General features: G+C 36.3%; 1 protein-coding gene across 6 annotated transcripts in view; it reads left to right on the forward strand.

The window, feature by feature from the left end:
• The window catches only part of LOC126917789 (voltage-dependent T-type calcium channel subunit alpha-1G), a 105,269-nt gene that overhangs the window by 10,243 nt on the left and 73,880 nt on the right, over positions 1-21,146 (forward strand). For all 6 annotated transcript variants that reach the window (XM_050725061.1, XM_050725059.1, XM_050725063.1 and 3 more), the window contains exon 2: positions 19,217-19,329. In XM_050725061.1, the coding sequence (XP_050581018.1) occupies positions 19,217-19,329 (113 nt within the window). The remainder of the gene's footprint in view (positions 1-19,216; positions 19,330-21,146) is intronic.

Raw genomic sequence — 21,146 nt, forward strand, 5'->3', positions numbered from 1 at the left:
GGCTGAAACTTTCAATTCTTACGCGTTTACGCTTTCCAATGTTTTCAGACGAAGACTGCACGAAGAGGAAGAACAGGAGAAGTTACATTCTCCTTTGGTCTTAGGATTCAGAATAGTTTCTAGATCTTAAACTTTTACGATCACATGGACGATACACCGGCGTTTCTTCGAGTCTCGAAGCGACCTGGAATATTCGCAAAACGATGGAACAAAGTACAACGCGTCGATAACGCTACTCCCAAGAATTACAAACGCGATATCTAATCATCGTGAAAGTTTAAAATCTAATATACCTAGGAATATGCGTTCCAAGTTTCAGGGTAATTCTATATTCATGAAACACAGTGGTATTTTCTAGTAGGTGAACTTCTGACACGGACAAATCGCCCGTTCGGTTAAGACAGCTGTTGTTGCTGATAGTCTGATTCCAAGTAGGAAGAAAATTATATTTGATTCGATAAAGATTCGTAACACGTTGGAAGCGCGTACGTGAGCGCAATATCGAGAACATTTGCGCGTGTCCGTGGTTATCGTTTCGTTTGGTTAGTTGGCAATTGAATGGAAGAAGCGAAAATTAGTTCGGCGCACGGACACATATATTCGCAATTATTCCAGATCACAGATTATATTTAATAATTAAACTTCCTTTCTTTTTTTATACATCGTTCATTACCATTTTTCGACGATTCTTTCGATAAAAACAATATTAATAAATAATAAAAATCCCGACTAACCGCTTCATTTTATATTCTGTAAATGAGAATATTCAACAGATTTTTTCGCGTAGAAAATGTCCACTTTAAAAGTACGATAATGGAAATTGTTCATTTGGTGGTCGTTCGTTTCTTCGTTCGGAAGTACACGCGTGGCTAATAGTTTGAAACTCTTGAAACGAACTTTACTCGCCTGTGTTCCAGCGCGATCTGATTTAATTTCCAAAATGTAAATGCAAAGCCACGATTTTTACAATTTTAACAGTCCTTTGCCAATTAATGCCCAAAGTATCGACTTTTCGTATCTTCGGCTCGTAATGGGGGCGCGTTTATCGATCGCCAACAGAACGATAGCACGAAGAAACGCGTACGTGTCTTATTTTGCGCATTGAAATCACGCGAAATGCTTTTGGTATTTGGCGGCGAACAACGAGACGGGAATGTAACAATATGTTTTATCCTCAATACGTTTTATCCGCATCTGCATCATTAGGATCACAGCGACGACGATAGTAACACGTTGATCGCGTGCGTGATCAATCGTACTGCGACGAATAAAAAAATACAATTATCTGAAGAGCTCTTTATTGATATGGATGGTGCCATTTGTTGAATCGCGCGATCGCTTGAAATTCGCTTATCTATTTTTTCTTCTTTTGTCGTATTTCGCTTTGACGAATCAGCTGGCCTTTTGTTCTTATTTTGTTGATTTTAACAATACGTCCATCTGAATGCGTTATTAGCGTCTGTATCGGCCTATAGAGATTTCAACTCGCTTGTTAAAAATTCAATTTAGTCGACTTCCTTTCCGCTCGTAATTCTTCTGATGAAAAGAAGATATATTCTAGGAACTATAGATTTTAAATGTTTGAATATTTCTCCGAGTTAACATCGCGAACGTTTACGATTTCATTTCCAGTTATTTCTGGTTATTAATCGTTATGGTGTATCGTTTTCGATCTACGAGCAGCTGGATTCTTCGCTTCAACGAATATCACGAAGCGAACGTTGCAGACAACGAAACTGTATAGCGTTAGCCTTCGATAAGTAGGTCAAGTAACAAGTGCAGTTACGTTTAATTTGTACAATAAAAATAATTAGCGAGGGTATCGCTAGTATCGCGAGAAAACGAATCTCTTCGTTGATCAAACTTAAAATGAAAATCGCGCATTGTGTATTTTCGCAGCTGATATTCGCAGAGTGATTTATGGAATATCGTGAATGATGATACGGATAAATTTACTCGATGGTTCTTCACGCGTTTAATAATCGTAGAAATGATCGATATTTTAAGAACGAGAAGAATATTTTAATCAGGAGATTTGACGAAGGAAAACGAAGTCGACTGTATTAAGAGTCGACGGAGATTCTAACGAGACGTAGTTTGAAAATTCGCGATTGTAACGGCATTGTTTCTTAAGCTTAACGCGAAGCGTTTTCTAAAAATAATTCCCAAGGTCGAGGAATTAATTAAATTCAATCCGCCAACGAAGACAATAAACGAAAATTTCGCGATCGTGAGAATCATCGTCTACCACGGAAACCTGTCGTAAGTTACAATATATTTAGTTTAGGATATTTTCAGCATGGAATTTTCTTTTAAACAGTGCAACCATCCAGAGATATTAATCCATTTCGAAAATATTCCAGTTACTAAATATAGCACGTTCATTTAGGATCTGTTAAAAATAGATAAAAAAGAGCGTGGAAAGCCTAAAATAACAGAGGCGACGAGCTTCCGATATTTTAGAATTCGAGGCAATCATTTTGAAAGGATGATGACAATTTACGTTCTCACATTCGGTCTAGAAAAAAAAAAAAAAAAAAAAAATAAAAATAAAAAATATAAAAAAGAAGAAAAGAAAATAAAAATACACGAGAAGGAAAGAACTACAGAGAGCAAACGGTAGATAACGCAGGCTAACTATAGGATTTACCGTTTTGTCCTTGTGATTGACACCTCAATTAAAACTTTCCTGGAATCAAGTGCCTTTCACCCTCGCAACGCCGATAATCACGCTACCGGCCACCACCAAGTGCTCAACATTTCAAAATCCCGCACTTCTCCCGTTCAAATTTCAATTCCACCCGCTACAGGAAATTCACGAACTCGTTATACGTGTACGTTTTATATTAAACATGCGATGTGCGCATCTTCAAATTGCTTCGAAATTTAATCAATATAATCGTCATGGGATTCATCGTAGCGATAATGGAATATCAATATGTTTCGTACGGCAGATGGACACATATAATAGTAGTAGTACTAATAATAATAATAATAATAATAATAATAATAATAATAATAATAATGCTTCATCATATATCAGACTTTGCATCTATTACGAGAAAGTTCTTTGACATAGCGAACCGGTTAACGTATGAATGATATGTAACGATAATACCAAAGTAAAATTATAATTAATATATCATTTTAATTAATACATAGAATATTAGTAGGTCGTTATACAATACATTTTATATAATACGTACAGTACATACATTTTCAGATTGATTTGTTTGATCGATACAATTATGGCAGCGTGTCTCGTTACGATGCTAATGAAATTTCAAAATGTTTCATTCAATGCATATAATATGTATAATACGTTGGCTTGAAATTTTACCAATGGCAGTCGTGTCCCGTTACGATACTAACGAAATTTCAAAATCGTTCACTCGATGCCACATGCTCTATACGAAATATATATTACATTTGAACACGTCAATTACAAAACGCATTATACAATACACGTTGTAATATGTACGATAACCAGGTTGATTTGTAATTCCATCGATATTATCGCGACATGCTGCCGTGTCTCTCTAAGCTGCCAACGAAACGTTCAAAATGTTTCTTACGACGCGCGTAATACCACCGCGAAAGGTGTGCAATAGTTGCTCCGATCGCTGTAGAATCATCCCGAGCAGTGACGTAAGAGACAAGTGGAAATGCTGTTTTAGCCGCGTGGCATCAATACCATGAAATAAATAAAATAAAATAACTCGTGCGCGTTTCACGGGCCACCGTATGTAACGATATTATAAGCGTATTAATAATAATTTTCTTCTGGCGAAACGTTATTGGTGGACGAGTGGAATCGCGCTCGATAATCGTGCATCTCGTGACCTAGAAGACCGACGAGACTCTCGGCTGTTCTCTCGCACGTTCGCGGAAGCTGCGTGACTAAATTTACTTTTCCTCCGCCTCTGCTGAAACGCGGAATAATTCATCGTGTACACACGCTCAATCATAAATAGCGTATGGAATCCTGGCTTCGTTATTTTTTCGCCTGTAGGCAATGCACGGACGGTTTGAGTCGTGGTGTACGTGGCTTGAAACGCTTCCGTCCGAATTTCACCGTGAGCAGACCTTCGCATTTAGAATCGTGGCGCGTACCTTTGTGCCAGTTTATTCTTCGTCCGCCACCGGGTCTCTTGTGTCCTGGCACAAAGAGACACACAGAGATGCTTCGAAGCAAACTGTTGCTCGTGTTTTTACCCGAGCGGGCAGACGCGACGCGAACCAACATCGCCACCGTTGCGAAAAACCTCCAGGTTCCGCTTCCACCCATTCTTTTTTTCTTTCCCCTTTTTTGCATCGGCGGCGCGAGCCGCGCCGCGGCAAGATTCGACGGTTACACCGGAGGAGAGAGCCTGGCGGAGGCCAGCCGTTTATTGATCGGACACACTCCGTATGTTTGTGGAAAGTAGATAACGCGGCGGCTTTCTCGCGATTTGTCCGAGGAAACGTCTCGTCCGATTCTGCCATCGCCAGACCTTCGCGACAATTTCCATCCTACACGCGCATCGTTCAGTCTTTTCCACTTCCAGATGGTTTAAGTCGTTCGTTTCCGTCTATGAGATATTTAGGGTACGAGTTTCTTGCTGTGTTCCGCTTGTCGGAGATGTCTCGCGCGTCTTCTTGTCAGCCTCCAAACGTACGAATTTTCTAAATAGATTCGAGTTGGCTTAATATTAGGTAAATCGATAACTCTATACGAAGAAGAGATTTTCGGGGGATCTTTGATCCGAGTGTCGCTCTACGATCAAAAAGATGCGTTCTAATTTAACACGGTTGAAGAAGCGGGAAGAATCTGCTGAAAAACTAATAAACAGGCAACGTTTTACAAGAAACCAAAGGTATTGCCGGTGTGCGATATTTGAATGTCTTCGATAATTGGTCGATATTTCGAAAATGATGAATAGCGAAATAAATAAAAATTCTTCAAGTATGCTAATGTACATGTATGCGAAAGAGGGCGATAGTTATGAATAACATGGAGGAAAATGATACAAAGATTGTTTATTCGTATCGATAGACACTCCATCCATTGTGTATTATATTTACGAAGAGTATGGACGATGCATGATAGTATAGTAATAGCAGTATAGGCAAAAGTTGATCAAAAATATATCATAGTTCGTTGTAGTATCCGAATAAGTGCAAGGGAAGATTAAAGTGTTTGGAAGACAGAACAAGTGTGACTTTTCCCTAAATAAATATTCTAACTTTTTCACTCGGATTTGAGGTGACTACCAATACGCAACTTCTCTCGGGGCGCGAAACTAACTTTTAACTTTGAAAGACCGTTATTTCGTTACTTTCCTTACTTTCTTTTGTTTCTGCTCGACTTAAATTGATCTTCTCCCGAATTCTATAAACTTGACGATCATCCTTATACAATAGCATTTCTATCGCAATGCTATTCTTCGTTTTCTCGAGACTGAAGAATAAAAAATAAAAAGCAGACACTTTCGAAAAAGCGCGTGTGGCATTTCGTAATTACAATGTACAGATGAAATACGAGGATCGATGTTGTGGAAGATTTGAGGACCGTTTACGCGGCTATTAATGATTTCATAAATGAATAATATACAAGAAGAAACTGTGAGCTTTTGTAAAGAAACAGATGTTTGAAAGCTGCATACATCAAAGGTTCGTAATTCTGACCGTACTTAGCTGTACGATGTCCAGTTGTAAAGGCAGTGCAGCTACTTCAGAAAGCGTTGCGCCTTCTTCAAAAGGCACGGACGTCGCGTTTTGAAAGTAAAGTCTATTTAGTCGTTAAAAAATTAATTAACAGAGCTGAAGAAACGTATTAAAGAAGTACACGTTAGTCAGCGTACCTAATATACTTTTAAAACATCTTCTAAAGTACGTACGTTTTTAGCTAACTTCGTTCCACCGATTAATCGTTGATAGTAAGTTTGCTAAGAGAGCTTGAATCGCTCTCTTATAAATATTCTGCAAGAAATTTTCCAATTCTAACAATTTACATCTTTCCTCGTTTCGATCTGTTTTTTTTTAAACTTGTGCTTTATGAATTTTCAACGTTGTAACAATTTTGCGTGTCTTTTTACAGACCATCGATCGGATTGATCACTTCGGTAACTACGTGTCGCTCGCGATATTTTGAAAAATTCGTCTGGCGATAGGAATTACCCTAAATGCAAAGAACTTGTCCTTTTGTAAGTCACGACCGAGTCTAGTTTCTTTCAATTAGTGACTTCTGTCGCGTCTCTCGAATCTAAAACGACACCACCCCCGAACTCGAGGGTGGTAGGGTGGAGTTTCCCAGTCGAAGACTATCGGAGATTGGTAGTGGCCGGGTCATAAATTTAGATAAGGATCTAAAACTAATTGCACGATTCAATTATCCAACTCTTGGTGGGGACGTGTGCATTTTATCGCGCCGTGACGAAGAAGCTTCGTGTACACGAGCGCCAACGTCTCTCCGCTTTGTGCGAGTAGGTTCGCCATCTGTTTCCTCCGACGATTAATTCGTTATATTTAAAAGTTCGCGTCCTGATCAATTTTAAAGCGGTGTAAATCGGGGTTATCGCTTTCAAATTCGATAAAAGATAACGGCGAAAGTAAGCAGAGCCTCGCGTGACGACGGCAATCGATTTTCTAAACGGAACCGCGCGCATCTGCGTGCAGAATTCTCGCAATTTGTCAGAAATTTGTCTTTTACGACCATCGTGAAATATATACTCGCGTTAAATATCTTGTAGCTTCTGCGTATATTGCCGGATTTCCTTCAAATTTTACCACTATGACGTTGATATCCTCCGAGTCTTATTATAGTGGCAGCGAAATTTCAAAATCTTTTATATAACACGTACAATGTATAGGTTACATAATATTTCGTAAAACCTACTCTCCTAAGCTACCATTATACATCCATATACAGCGTCAACAGCGAGCATACATCATCGAAGGAGCGAAATTTAATCGAAAAACCTGTACCTACACTTCTCGTTAAAGAGATAGCCCATGTGAGCTATCTTTAATTTTTAAGAAACATTTTTTAAGAAATTGTGTATTACTTTACCTCTTCTTATTACTTTCGATATTTTAGCTGTTGATAATCGTTGCTGTTTTAGTTCAAGAATTTGCTTTTTTTCAGACACGTTTCATTTTTTTCCCCGTCCCACATACTTAAAAATTTACATAACATTGTACTGTAATCTTTACCCGTTGATAGATCGTGAACTACCGAGCAATTTCTAAACATATTAACAGAGTGTGCCATCATTTCGTTTTTAAAGTAAAACAATTTTTTCTCGTTACGCATTAAACTTCATAATATTTTTAATTATTTTCAACGACTCGCATATCCTCAGCTCATAATACTTTGATATTGTACGTTGCAGACGAAAAACTTTACACGCGTCATTGAGAAATTACAGATAACTCGCACGGGCTATCTTTTTGTCGAGGAGTGTACATACGTATAAATCCAAAATTAATGGAAGGAAGATACAAAATATACGCAGGCACGGGCCAATGGTAAATAGCAAAGTCGATATTGCACGAATCTCGTTTCGTAAGGTGTATCGCTCGATCGACTCTGCGCGTAATACAAGACAGAAGTGTGAAGAGCACGCGAGAACATGAACCGAGGTACACGTTAATTGTCATTAGCATCGAAGGGTGGTTTGGTTGATCGAATTCTATATATAAATTGTACGTGGGTTGCACGTAGAAGCTTCCAGTTTGGCGATGGTAACGATCGGTTGCCGATCTTTCAATGAAGCTTTACATAACACTATCATTGCCTACGAGACGAAACGTATTCCTCTCTCTGACGTACAGTTCTACCGGAGACTCGTACTCGATCAATTTTTCGTTGATAAATATGCAGACATAAATCGCGTTGACCTACGAATTATTTAGCTTCGCTGTGAATTCCCGCGGCATTTATTTTCCAAGCAGCAGAACGAATAGCTCGCTGCCTGTATAACGCGTCGGATCTAATTCGTTTGATGTATGTCCGTGAAAATGAGAGCCGGGAAGCTTCTGCCCGTTCCTACAATAGCGCGGCCTATTGGAAATTTATGTTTGGAATTCTATCACCTTCCCATCAACGTCAGATTCAGTTCTAACGTTAGCCCGCCTGAAGTATGAAGGGATCCACCTTCTTCGACTGGCTTTTCCATAATACTTCATGCTCAATTTACGCCAATTTATCACATTCACTGATAGAACACGCGACTTGAGAGTTTGTTTTCTTCTTTTTTTTTTTTTTTTCGTTGGGAACGTCTATACTTTCAATAAATTTTGCTCAGAAAAAGAAAAATTACCGATCGCATTCTTTCCTTCGTTATGGACGTCTTTGATTCGATAATTTCTGCTTTCGACGCATCGTCAATTTTACTTCGTTTTTTGCGACCTTTTTTTCTTTCTTATTTTCTTAATATTCAGTCATCTCGTCGGAACATACGAAACGAATGACGCAACGGTTGCGTCAACAACATTATTCACGGGGCCCTCGTGCACAATGATTTACTAACTAATAATAGTAACGAACTGGTAAATGTCAAGTTATAAAGTTATAAACTTGTGCCATATGATTTTACTATTTTCTTCTTACCAATACTTCATCGAATACAATCGGCTTTGTTTGCGTTGCCTAAAAATTCACCCGCCGAATTTCATTTGTTTCGCGATCAATTTTTACAGCGGTTAATTATTTTACGGTCGTCGGTGATAAACGAGCGGCTACCGAGATAAAGTTAAATTCAATTTCGATTAAAGGAAGTTCACGGGAATTATTTCAATGGGTTTATTTCATACGGCTTAAATCGTTGGGACAATTTTGCAAAGCGTTTCATGCGAATCTACAGACGGCAATTAAACGGTATTAAGAACAGAGATTTCGCTAATCTACGAATTAATCGTACGCGATCAATTTAACACCTACTTTAATCTATGATCGCGCGATCTTGACACGAGTCGATGCTTCATGCTAATAGATCGCATAATAGTCTGCCTTTTTCTTTTTTCTTAAACGTAACACACATACGATTATATGAAAATAGCAATTAATTAAACGATGAAATTTTTAACGAAACGGTAAAATGTTTCTGTACTTTGTATCTTATTTTAATAAAAAAAAAAAAAAAGAAAGAAAGGAAGATAGGGAAGATACATTAAAAATAATTATCGCCGTGTGTAAAGAATATGCTTGTCCATGTATCGAATTTTCTCACACAGATAAATAAAATAAAGAAGGAAAAGGAGAAAAAGATTTGCTTGCCTTGCGAGAAACCATTAATTTCAGATTTATACGACAGTTTCTGAATAATTTATTCGAATAAAAGCATCATCTATGATTCACACGGCTGTATCTATAAACGTCGACAACGTATAGTAAATATGCGGCTGTTTCTAAAGCGTAAATGAATAACAGTGGTGAAGAAAAATCGGTTTCTTTCACAACAGTAATAATTAAAATATTACTTTAAAGCATGTTGAATAAATAAAAGTCCTTCGTAACGCTAGGATCTTAAGTGGCCAATAATTCAAAGATAATCTCTTAAGCTTGATATTTCATTAAAATAAGAAACTTTGGCTCTTACAACGTGTCGTAAAATTTCTATTAAAAATACATCGTCCCATTTACACTTGGTGCGATTAAAACGAAGTAAATTCGGCTTTGTTAATCTTGCCGAGTAAAGGAATGTTTTATTGAAAAACGAGCCGGTTAATGTGCAAAAGTATACTGTTCACATACCACGTAGTTCCGCCGTCTTTTAACATACGAATCAACAAAAGTGGAAAAATATTCTTCTATTATGCGATACGCTTAATTCCGGACGCTACTTATTTTGCAAACACCTTGTGCAAATGAAGATTTTCCGCCGCGTTTAATTTGTTAACCCTTGGAATTTGGCAACTTCAAAATTGCAAGCTAATATACTTGTGCAGGGAGATTCATAATTACCTGCAACGAGATAATTCGCTTGCGCTTCTGCGAATACGAATATAAAAATATATCTTGACGCTTAATAAAAACAGCAGGCGAATTACAAAAGCGAAGAGCATGTGAAAAGACTGCGCTACTTCGTACAGAGCGTAATGAGAATTGGAGCAATTTGCCTGGAGTATTAAAGATAACGTATCTTCATTTAGGACAATGCTGATTACTAGTAAGAAGAATAAGACTCAAAAGGATAGTATTATACGTAGCACCGATTAACAGTATATCCAAATTAGGTTGCTGCTTATATATCTACTCGTATATATTATATTAGGTTGTTGGAAAAGTTTCTTTTGTTTTATAAGAAAATAATAGACGCACAATGTTTCTTATTTTATATTAGTTTATTGAGTTACGCACGAACGTAATAATGGAAATGGAACGAAATGGATTATACCTAATTCGATAAAATAATATAAAACAGAAATTGTTGTTCATCTATTATCATCTTACGAAACGAAAGAAACTTTTAGGACCACCTAATATTATCACATTATTACGTGTAACTCGATTATTAGCTAAACTTGTAACGAAAGCCTGACACAAGAGTAACGATAAAAGTAGAATAATATTGTGTAAGGATCGTTATCATCTCAATATAACCGAATATTTTTTTCTTTTTTTTATTTGGAAGTAGTTTACAATCAATTCTCATTGAGAATTATAAGTAAATTATTCTGGCGTGGTATTATAACGTGAATAATAAGTGTTTATCGTATGTTTGATTCTAGCTGAATCTAATGTTTAAATCTAGAGAGTAATGTCTTTTTAGCCTAGGGATCTGATCCGTCGTGTCAAGTAGTTGGGTAACTAATAGGTTTTGGTGGTTATTAATTCTTACGTTATATCTTGTTGAAAATTTTAGATCTTAATTGCCGAAATAATGGTATAGGAACACTAAATTTACACTGAGAATTTATATTAGAATTGTTATATATTTATTTGATACTTCCACACATACTTCCACATACTCATATTTACATACACGTATCACTACTACGCGGTCAATCTAGTCTAGTACATAAAATTATGCATATCTCAACATATCTATTACTGAATTTGGATATTTCCTCCTTAGCTATAGGTATCTTAAGGTTGCCATGTATTGTTTCGTCGGTAACATACTAAGGTGCATCTATTAAAGATGTTAGAGTTTTTTATTGGAATCGTTGAAGAATTTCTATGTTGGAATTACTCGCTGTTCCCCATAGTTGGATCCCATAGGTCCAAACAGGTTTAGATATGGCGATAAACGAATATGTAGTTAATTTGTCTTACAGGCGGTATATTAACCCTTTGCACTCGTATGTCGAGTGTGACTCGACATCAGTTTTTATCTCAGCAGCTCCTTTATCGATGTTCTTTCATGTCCACCTTTTTCTGTGAAACGTGAGAAAGAAATGTCGAGGAAAATATTTGGTTGGTATGATCGCTAGTTCCTACATGTTAGGTTGGTACGACTTTTAACGATGCTCCTTTGTCTTTGGCGTTGGCCACGTGTTAATTATCTGAATGTATCCGGTGTGTTCATATGGCTGTATATGGTGGTGAAATACAGAACGTAAAAACTGAATCTGTGTGAATCAATAAATATCAAACTCTAAAACTTATTTAATAACAAGAAAAGCAGGATTGCATGCTGGAAATTGTTTCAAGATATATCATACACTTAAAAATTACAAAATACAATAATAGTGTGAATAGAACTGATATTTAAGTGAATTTCTTTCTTCTTTTATTTATTTGAATTGTCTTATTTCTTAGTTAAAGTAAATTTCAAATAAAACACTTAAAAGCTGTTCGTAACGAAATTGAAATACAATTTGCAGTGCAAAGGGTTAAAGAATGGCATCGATATACGATAGAAGCCTAGATTATTCGAACGTTTGTATAGTTGATAGATACAATCACGATAGAATGGCTGTATTATTCGACTGTCTCGGTATTCTACTATTCGAATGATGTAGTATCCAAATATTCTGCTATCTGACAAATTAATAATAATATTTGGTAATCGATAACGTTGATAATATTCAGTACAATAAATAGTTGCACGCGTGCTATGACGTATAATCCAACTTTGAAGCAAATTTAGAAGCTGCGCAGGGAAAAGGAATGTCAAGTATCTGAAGTATCTCTCGTACACGCGCGTTGCTGGTCGCTTCGTTACGATCACACGTTTTCGTTGAAACTTTTCGTTAAAACTTTTCGTCTTAAACGCGAGTGTAAATGGAACGCAAATTATAATTTATATCTTGAAATTGTCAAATTACGTTCGCAACATATTTACGATAATTTCGTTATAAACGAACGCTATTCCGCTTCTGCAGTCCGGAACAAATAATCGTTTCGTATTCAAATTCGTTTTCATCGATGTATTTTATTTTTATACCTCTGGAATCCTGTCCTTTTTATGCATAATCGATGCGTACAATGATTAATCAATATCTTTCATACGATGTGCATCGTGCAAGAAGACGTTACACCGAGTGGACGTGGTAAAATGGTTAGCTTCGAACTGACGCGTCGTTGAAAGGGTTAAGGGCAAGGGTGGTAAACTTGGTCGCGTGCTGAATTACACAAGAGGGTCCCGAAAGTGGAGTTAACTTGTTGTCGAAAGGATTAAAGCCTGAGCTTTGCGAGGCTACAGACGAGCGATGTACCATTCGATGAATTTTGCCTCGTGAAATTGTTAAAAATCGTGGCAGCTAATGACGATATTTTGATCATAAATCTTTATAAGATCGAGAAATGTCTTCTTCGTTAAAGTCTTTGATAATTGACGAAAGAACAGAATTCGATGGATGATGGTAACCTATTGGGTTGGCAACTAAGTGATTATGGATTTTGTCACTAGGTGGTATTGACAATATCCCCAATCACTTAGTTGCCAACCTAATACTAAATTCAACTTCGAAGAAACATTTCGTATGTCGTTTATCGATAACATCGCGTTAACACGTTACGTACAATTTAGTAACATTTTACGTAACGTAGAAATTATATGTCTAACGTGTAAGAATATGGAGTTTAGTTACTGGAAGAGCTGTGACGTAGAAGATTCGATTGATTCGATGTGGAAGCGTAGAGGATCAGGGATATTTGATCTTATTGGCGGAATACAAGGAAATCTACTCGTATCAAAATACTTCTTGTACAGTGCACATCGATATTGATTAATCATTGTACGCATCGATTATGCATAAAAAGGACAGGATTCCAGAGGTATAAAAATAAAATACATCGATGAGGACGAATTTGAATAAGAAACGATTATTTCTTTCGGACTGCAGAAGCGGAATAGCGTTCGTTTATAACGAAATTATCGTAAACGTGTTGCGAGCGTAATTTGACGATTTTAAGGTATAAATTATAATTTGCGTTTGTGTATAATCAGTACGCGAAGAAACAGCATTGAAAATCAGGTCTAACAGCACGTTAAGAATGTTATTTCTTATATCCAAAGACCTGGCTTTTCCGATATGTGAATTGCAATATAAAATAAAGATAAAAGTGCAAATAATCAAAAACATTTTATGTCATGGATAAAACACGAAGCAACCTAGTACCATTTCACATATCGATACATATTAGGTTATCCTAAAAGTGTCTTTCGTTTCATAAGGTGATGAACGACTATTTCCGTTTTATATTACTTTATTCGATTAGATACGATCCATTTCATTATATTTCTACCATTACGTTCGTGCATAATTCAATAAACTAATATAAAACCAAAAGCATCGTGCGTCTCTTATTTCTTTATAAAACGAAAGAAATTTTTCTAAAAGGAGCGCATAAAGAAACGAAGTGAAAAATCAAGTACAACTCGTTAACGATCTTATCGATCTGACGAGGCGTACTTCTAATATGTCGATCGGGGTATAAGAGCGAAATTAACGAAAGACATTTTGTCTCGTCGGATTAGCATCTTCACGCGAGAAACGTTCGAACGTGGTGAAGGCCATCAGCCTTGTAGAAAGCCACATAACGACGTAGTGTCAGTGGCCTGTTAACGTATCGTGTCGGAACGATGAGTTGCGTGTAGCGTCGCGCGATTCATGCGCTTTTCCCCTGCAACTCGAAATTCACCGCCTTTTATTACCCTATAAAACGCCAGTTCACGCGACGATGTTGTTTTCTACGCTCGCCACATTCGCGTTATACGATACGTTTTCCACGATTCGAATTTTTTACGCTCGCCTCGTCCTTGCGAGTTGTAAATCTTCCGACAAAAGGATACGCGATAACGTTGTTGCCGGAGTACGCGTTACTACGCGCGTGCCCCATTCCTCATTGTCGTTACAAAGGAAAGTTGGTCAATCACCTAGTTTCTATGCAGTTCATTAGACACGCGAGGCAACGTAATGCTGGCGACGAAAATCGTCGTATCGCCAAGTTTTCCAAGTTTCTAAGTCTCGCTATCGGTGGTTGTATTCGCTTGCCTGCTTTTCCACCAAGTTTCTTGCATAGCATCGATGTAAAATTTATAACAGCCGACATTATACAAAACAAGGGGAATATGTCCGTGATAAACTGCTTATAGCTTCTCTCGCTTTGAATTATTTTCGATGTATTTTCGATGAATCTCGCGGAGAATTGTCGTTTATTGGCGTTCGCCGTCGTTTCCACAGTTTTATGACTCTCTTATTTAGAAACACGGCGTATCCCGGCATTAAATAAAGATTTTCAGATTTCCAAGGATTTATTAAGATCCCATCTTATTGATGGAACGTGTGTACAATATTTGTTTTATCGAGATTTCGGCGACAGTGTAAAAATTGCTGTTTAAATATTACAACAATTACGAAGCGCGTGTATATTTATTTTTATTCGCATATTTCTGCTGTAAACTTTAGTCAAGTATAGTTTAGGGGATAATTAGACGATGAACGAGACCTTTAACACCAGAACGACCGATATTTAACACGAAGCTATTTCTACCAAAACAAGTCAAAATGACTGGTCTTTAAAAAATACGTGATAATAGAATATTTTTATATTTATTGATCGATTATTTTCTTATAGAAGGAATTCCATGTTATGTAGTACATTTTTCGTATTATTAATCCATCTGGGACCATGATGCCTGAACGAGGGTTGACACATTTATAAAATTGTACAGCCAGTCATATTGACTGATGTGGTATTTCTAGGGTTAGCATCTAGCGATCTAGCGATCGATCCGGAATTTCCCTGATCACTGATATCGTCATATCGAATGATACGCGGTAAAAATTTGAAAAACGTGTGGCAAGTTGTACAAAACGAGGAATCTGGTTAATTGGGTTTCGATAAACAGATTGCAGGACCCTTTTACACTTTGACAAGTACCAGTCATTTTCACTGGTATTGGTATAAGTATCCTTGATACAAAATTATTTTGGGTTTGAACACATAAAAAATAAAATAAAATTCATTATATTATTCTTTTAGTTATCGTTGCGGAAAAAATATAACACGAAGTAGGAATTTTAAAATAAAATTGTAGAACCATTTGACTGTTCTAGCGTTAACGAATAAGTCTCGAAGATAGCCAAGAAGAATAATTTAAACAAAGGAGGAATTTTTATCAAGAAAGTGACAGATATGGAAAGTTGGAATCGTCCAGGTCGAATCTAATCTACTTCTCAACGTAATCGAATCTAGTGGACCAATTTTAATATCCTGCAAAAGTTTAAAGCGTATGGGGATGACTTTCTTGATTACATAAAAATTTTCCGCGCAATATTAATCCTCCATGGTATCGAAACTATAATTAATTATACTTAAAAATCAAAGTTACAATTACGATATTCTCATTTCTTAGAAACTCGTACAAGAACGTTCGTTCATTCAAAAAGTAAAGGGCACTTCGATCCCTTGGCCAGAAGTGTATACACTCTTTAAGTGCTTGAACCTACTAATTACGAGCGATAATTGAAAAGAAGAAAAATCAGCAGAGAAGTAAGAGAATCTCGCTGACTCTTCCACACTCCTTTCACATTTATCGCCCTGTTAGATTCTGATTTACCGATAATTTCTTAGGAGAATCGTCGTTTATCAACGTTTTGCCAAGCTTCGCTATCGTTCCATAAATTTCACGACGACTCCATTTACGTAGAAACGTGACAGTCTGCGTGACTGACGGTCTCCACACGCTCTTGTGAATGAGCTGGACAAAAAAATGTCCACTCTCCCGTCGATTACCAGTGAAATATCATTTGGTCGTTTATCTGACACGAGTGAAAGCTCAAGTCACGCATCGAGGAGGATAGTGTTTAGGTAATAGTCACTTGGCAACCGTGATCGATCTGTAAGATTACAGTTGCGCCTTGTCTTATCGATCGATCGTTTTGTGACGACACGATGGCGAAATGGTAGAACACCGGCTAAATTGGTGTGACAGGGTGGTAATAGCGGTTTCGAACGGTCTCCAGCGTGTAAAGCATTCGCTGACCCCTGATCGCTATATCTGACCCCTTATTGGTAAAGGCCAAGAAATTATCGGGAAGAAATAAAAAAAAGGACCATCAGTTTGGTCCATTCGTTGTATCAATTGAACGTAACAGTCAGGGAAATGAAGGGTAATATTGTTTTACGATAACAGCTCGTTCAATTATTTCATAATCGAATTACCGCGGAAGAACGACGATGTTCATTTTGACTTGTTAACGAAGTGTGTACTGTAAATTGAACGAGTCATTTTCTTCTTTCTTCTTTTCTTTCTTAAATTTCGTATTAATCTCTTTTTACGTAGTTATATAGATTACCGATGTTAATGCATTTGTACATGTTTTAATGATAGATGCGTGAGAATTAAAAATTAGTTTCAGCCATCTTCATCTTTCATTCCGTTTTGGTATCGCTCTCTTCGAATCATTGTTCTCAGAATGATATAAATTTGCATGCGTAGACTCGCCATCCGATAACATGTTACAGAACGTCGTACGTATGTTGTTCATTGGTCTTCATACGAGGTGGTAGGAGGACTAGAGTCGTGGAATTGTAAAAAATCGAGTTTGAATGGTAAACGTATTTTTCCCCCGTCCACTGAAGGTGACAAAAAGTTCCATGAATAATGTGTTTCGTGCAACTTTGAAGCATGAATATTTTTCGCATATTTTAGTGGCGAGAAGTTCTCAAAATTCGAAACTCTACTTTCGAGGGTTGTTCTTCCAACGTGTTTACTTACTGAAATTTCCCCCTTTTTACGCGTTATTTTTCTTCTTGTTTGATTTTTATCGAAGATCGTGCGCTTACTCCAACTCCAAAGCATATTTACGTTATATTCCCGGATTTAATATATTTAATATTCGTATGGAAACTCGTGGAAATTTCTGGTGACATAAATTTCCTATATTATTAATTGATTAATAATTAGCGATCGAGATAGAATTCTCGTTCGTTAGTTGGGAGACAGGATATCATCGAAAGGGAAAAATCCATCGGTTTTACGATTGGTCGAAGAGAAACGGTAAAAAGCAGCCAGTCAGTTCTTTCGCTTTATCTTTTACGGGGTGCGATACAAAATTTCGTTTTTTGGCGCAATTTCGCCAAGGAGAGTGTCGTCATAGCATGTTGCATTGTGCCACTGTAAAACTTTATATTTATAGAAATTCGTCGAACTTCGGAGAATACAATTTTGTAGAGGTCTCCCACAAGCTTTACAAACTTTGGAGCTTTAGAAAAATTACGTCATCAATTTCCTATGTTTCTCCCTTGAAATATGAAAATTGAATCTGAGTGGGCGGTATATAAGCGTATTCGGTTCAAAAACAAACAAATTTTTATCTGAAAGTTAGTTATTTATATCGCATCACCTTTATGAACGTGGACAATTTTGATATTAAGGGGGTTTCCCGAATCAGAATGTTCTAAAACGGCGTCCTTTTGTGATTTTTTTTTTTTAGAGGGGAAAGAAAGAAATGAAGTTATTGAATTTTGAGGTATGCTTCTATATATATTTAACGGATACAAAAAGATTTTTTTTAAAGTAAAAAAGAAGTTATAACAGATTTCTAAGCCTATTTCATGGGCTGCAGTTTTCAATCGGCGTGAAAGATCCACCTTGTAATTCTTGAGTGAAACGGAAAACCAAAAAAGGATTAAATTATTATACATTTTTCTTCTCGATGAACTAAATAGATAATATGATAAATAGAAAATAGTGTGAAATTAAAAATTTTGCCGGGTTTAAAGAAAAAATGTGTCGTTTAAAAAGAAAAAATAAACTTTAAGGTGCTATAACAATTATTTAAATAAACTTTTCGACGAACTTTTTAGTTATATTTTTCTAGTTAATTCAGGACACCCCCTTAAAGAAAAAAGGGGACGTAATGTGATACATTTAGTTTCTTAACGTATGATAATTCGAGCTAGTGCAGCTGGATCGTATTTTGCTGTGTATCTTTTTTAACAAATTTTACGGATAGAATAATTTATTAAAAATTTAAGGAAAAGACGCACGAACGTATAAATATAAATTATTTTAGAGGACATTTTCATTTCAGATATTCAGAAGCTGTTTGTCTTGCAAATTCTTACTTACAGTGATTAATATGAACGACAGTGTGCCTTTGTTTTCAGATTACAGACTGCAATTAATATTACGATAAAAATGAATTTCTAATTAACTAACGTTACCTACAGAAACAATTGACGAGAGCTCCGTCTCGTAATTGCTAGCTACGTACAATGCTCCCCGTAATTAACTAAATGGCAGAATATTTTGACACGAACGAAGCCGTACAACTATGTTCCAGCTAACAATGTCATTCTTGCGAGAGAAAGGTGTCTCAGTGAATCGATGTTATCGGAATATAAAATGGAACAAAATTTATTCCCATTAATTCCAAGTATTAAAGATTTGAAAATTGTTAATATCGACACAAATTGTTATATCGTTAATCACGAACGCGAATTACATTATGGATGTAATTATTAACAAAGGATTGATAGATCTTTAAATCACACCATAAGTTAAAAGACGATATTTTATTTATGAGGATTGTCCGATTCCTATTAATTTGTGTAATAGTATTTACGTAGTTTTGCCAACTCATGTTGTAACTGATTTTTCATTGAAGATACAACGTTAATCTTCCTGACACATGGAACCCTTCAAACGACTATAAACAATTCTATTTGTTCATGTTTAAACGATAATACGTAACTTCATCAGGATAATTTGTGGTTATCGTTAATTAATTATCAAAACGGAAGAGAACTATTTTCCTTAACATAGTATGATCACGTGGTTCGAAAGAGTGAGCATGATGGTAATTCTTTTAAACTGCATCACACTGGGAATGTACCAACCGTGCGTCGACGATCAGTGTGTGACAAACCGCTGTAAAATATTGCAAGTACGTATATTTATTTATCTCTCTCTATATAAACATTTTTTTATAGCTACTTTCTTTCAAAATTTTTTATAATTTTAAAGATTTTGAAATAGCTAGCTTCGAAGACTCAAGCGAGTCTCTGTTGAAACATTGATTTCGCTGTGCGAAGTAGATAGGGAACGTTAGAATCAGACTAGTTTAACGTAGCTGAAACTACCGGAGTCTGTACAGTCCGGTGGAATCTATCGAATCTACTTCAAATATTTGAACGTACTGCTTCTCTTTTCTCGTATGGAAATTAATATTTATAAAAGAATATACTACAATATTATTCGAATCTTTCATAGTGGATTATGGTATTCAAGTCCGTATCACGATTAGCAATTAAAAAATTCAGTAATCAATTTCAATATTTTTTCTCGCTAAAACTGTCCCCTTAATCGATTGTGCCACCGAATACATATTTTTCCACCCTGTAGGACATTGCAACAACTATCCTTTATTCGATTGTTTACAAAATTTCGTAAACTTGTCATCCATTTTCGTGAACATTTCTATTAAATTTACAATAAATCGTTCAAAGTCAAAAAAGCAAATATGGATTTGCCACGCTTCTCTTGTGTACTCTTCGTACGTATCTGTGAAAGGCATTTGCAGCTATCGTTAATTACGAGTGATAATTGAAAAAAAAGAAAAAAAAAAGAAAAAGAGAAAGGCCAGAAAAGATATAATTGAATCTCGGTGGCCTTTATCTGCTCGTTTTCATTTGTCACGGTGCGGTGTTAAGCTCAGATTTACCTTGGCAAAAGGTTGCAATTACAATTCCGTGCGTCACGATTTATAGGTTGCTGCACTTTCGACTGCAGCTTGCGCGATGAAATCGCAACGCTCTTTCTCTTTCGCTGTTTTTATGTCAGCGTGCGCGACTACGCTGAATAATTTTAATTAGTGATACGACTTAATTATCAGGCCATATAGAATATGCGTATAGAATTTACCCAGTTGTTAACCTGTTTTTCGCCTCGTTTCGGGTCAGCTCTGACATTCGCGTGTATCCCATTGTTAATATCTGCTAATCTGCATACACAGCTCGGCCATATATTACGAAAAAATGTTTTGTCATTTTACAAATGAATTTGAAGATATTCAGTATTACTGGGATCGAAAAATGCGCGCGTGATTTCACCGAATCCAGCGATTAATCGAGAAAATGGATAAAAATTCTAAAAACCAATAAACGCTATTCCGAAGATTAAATTTCTATTATGTAATCCATAAATGAAATTTGAATTTTAATTTTGTTATCCTCCACATTTCTCTTATTCTAATTCCATTTGTTTCGATCATGAGAAAAGATCTTTAAATATTTTAAGAATATTTTTCGCATAAGATTGAAACGACAAATCACGAATTTTCTTTCTCATTTTTCTCAAACGTAAAAAAAAACAAGAAGATATTTCAACCCCTAAAGGCTAAAAATCCTTCACGTCTATTTTAAATTAAAAACTCAACAAGATTGAACAGATAGAATTAAATGTTTCATCGCTACTCGATGTTATATAAAAAGGAGGAAAAATTATTATCTGCGCTATCAGTTACAAATAACCACATCCAAACTTCGCATGGGATTCAAACAAATTTCGCTTACCATAGCTTTTCAAAATCGATTACTAAGAAAGAACAATTCAATCAAAGATCATCGAATTGGTTTATGAGGCTTAAGAACGTTAATCTACGCGTCTGAAGATTCAAATTAACGTCGGTATATAAAATCAGCGAAACTATGTCCCGCCAGATTCTCTGGAAAACTTCGTGTCCCATTTTCGTCCTATCTTTGT

Source organism: Bombus affinis, chromosome 6 (genome assembly GCF_024516045.1).
Source record: "Bombus affinis isolate iyBomAffi1 chromosome 6, iyBomAffi1.2, whole genome shotgun sequence".
In the NCBI taxonomy this organism is placed as follows: Eukaryota; Metazoa; Arthropoda; class Insecta; order Hymenoptera; family Apidae; genus Bombus; species Bombus affinis.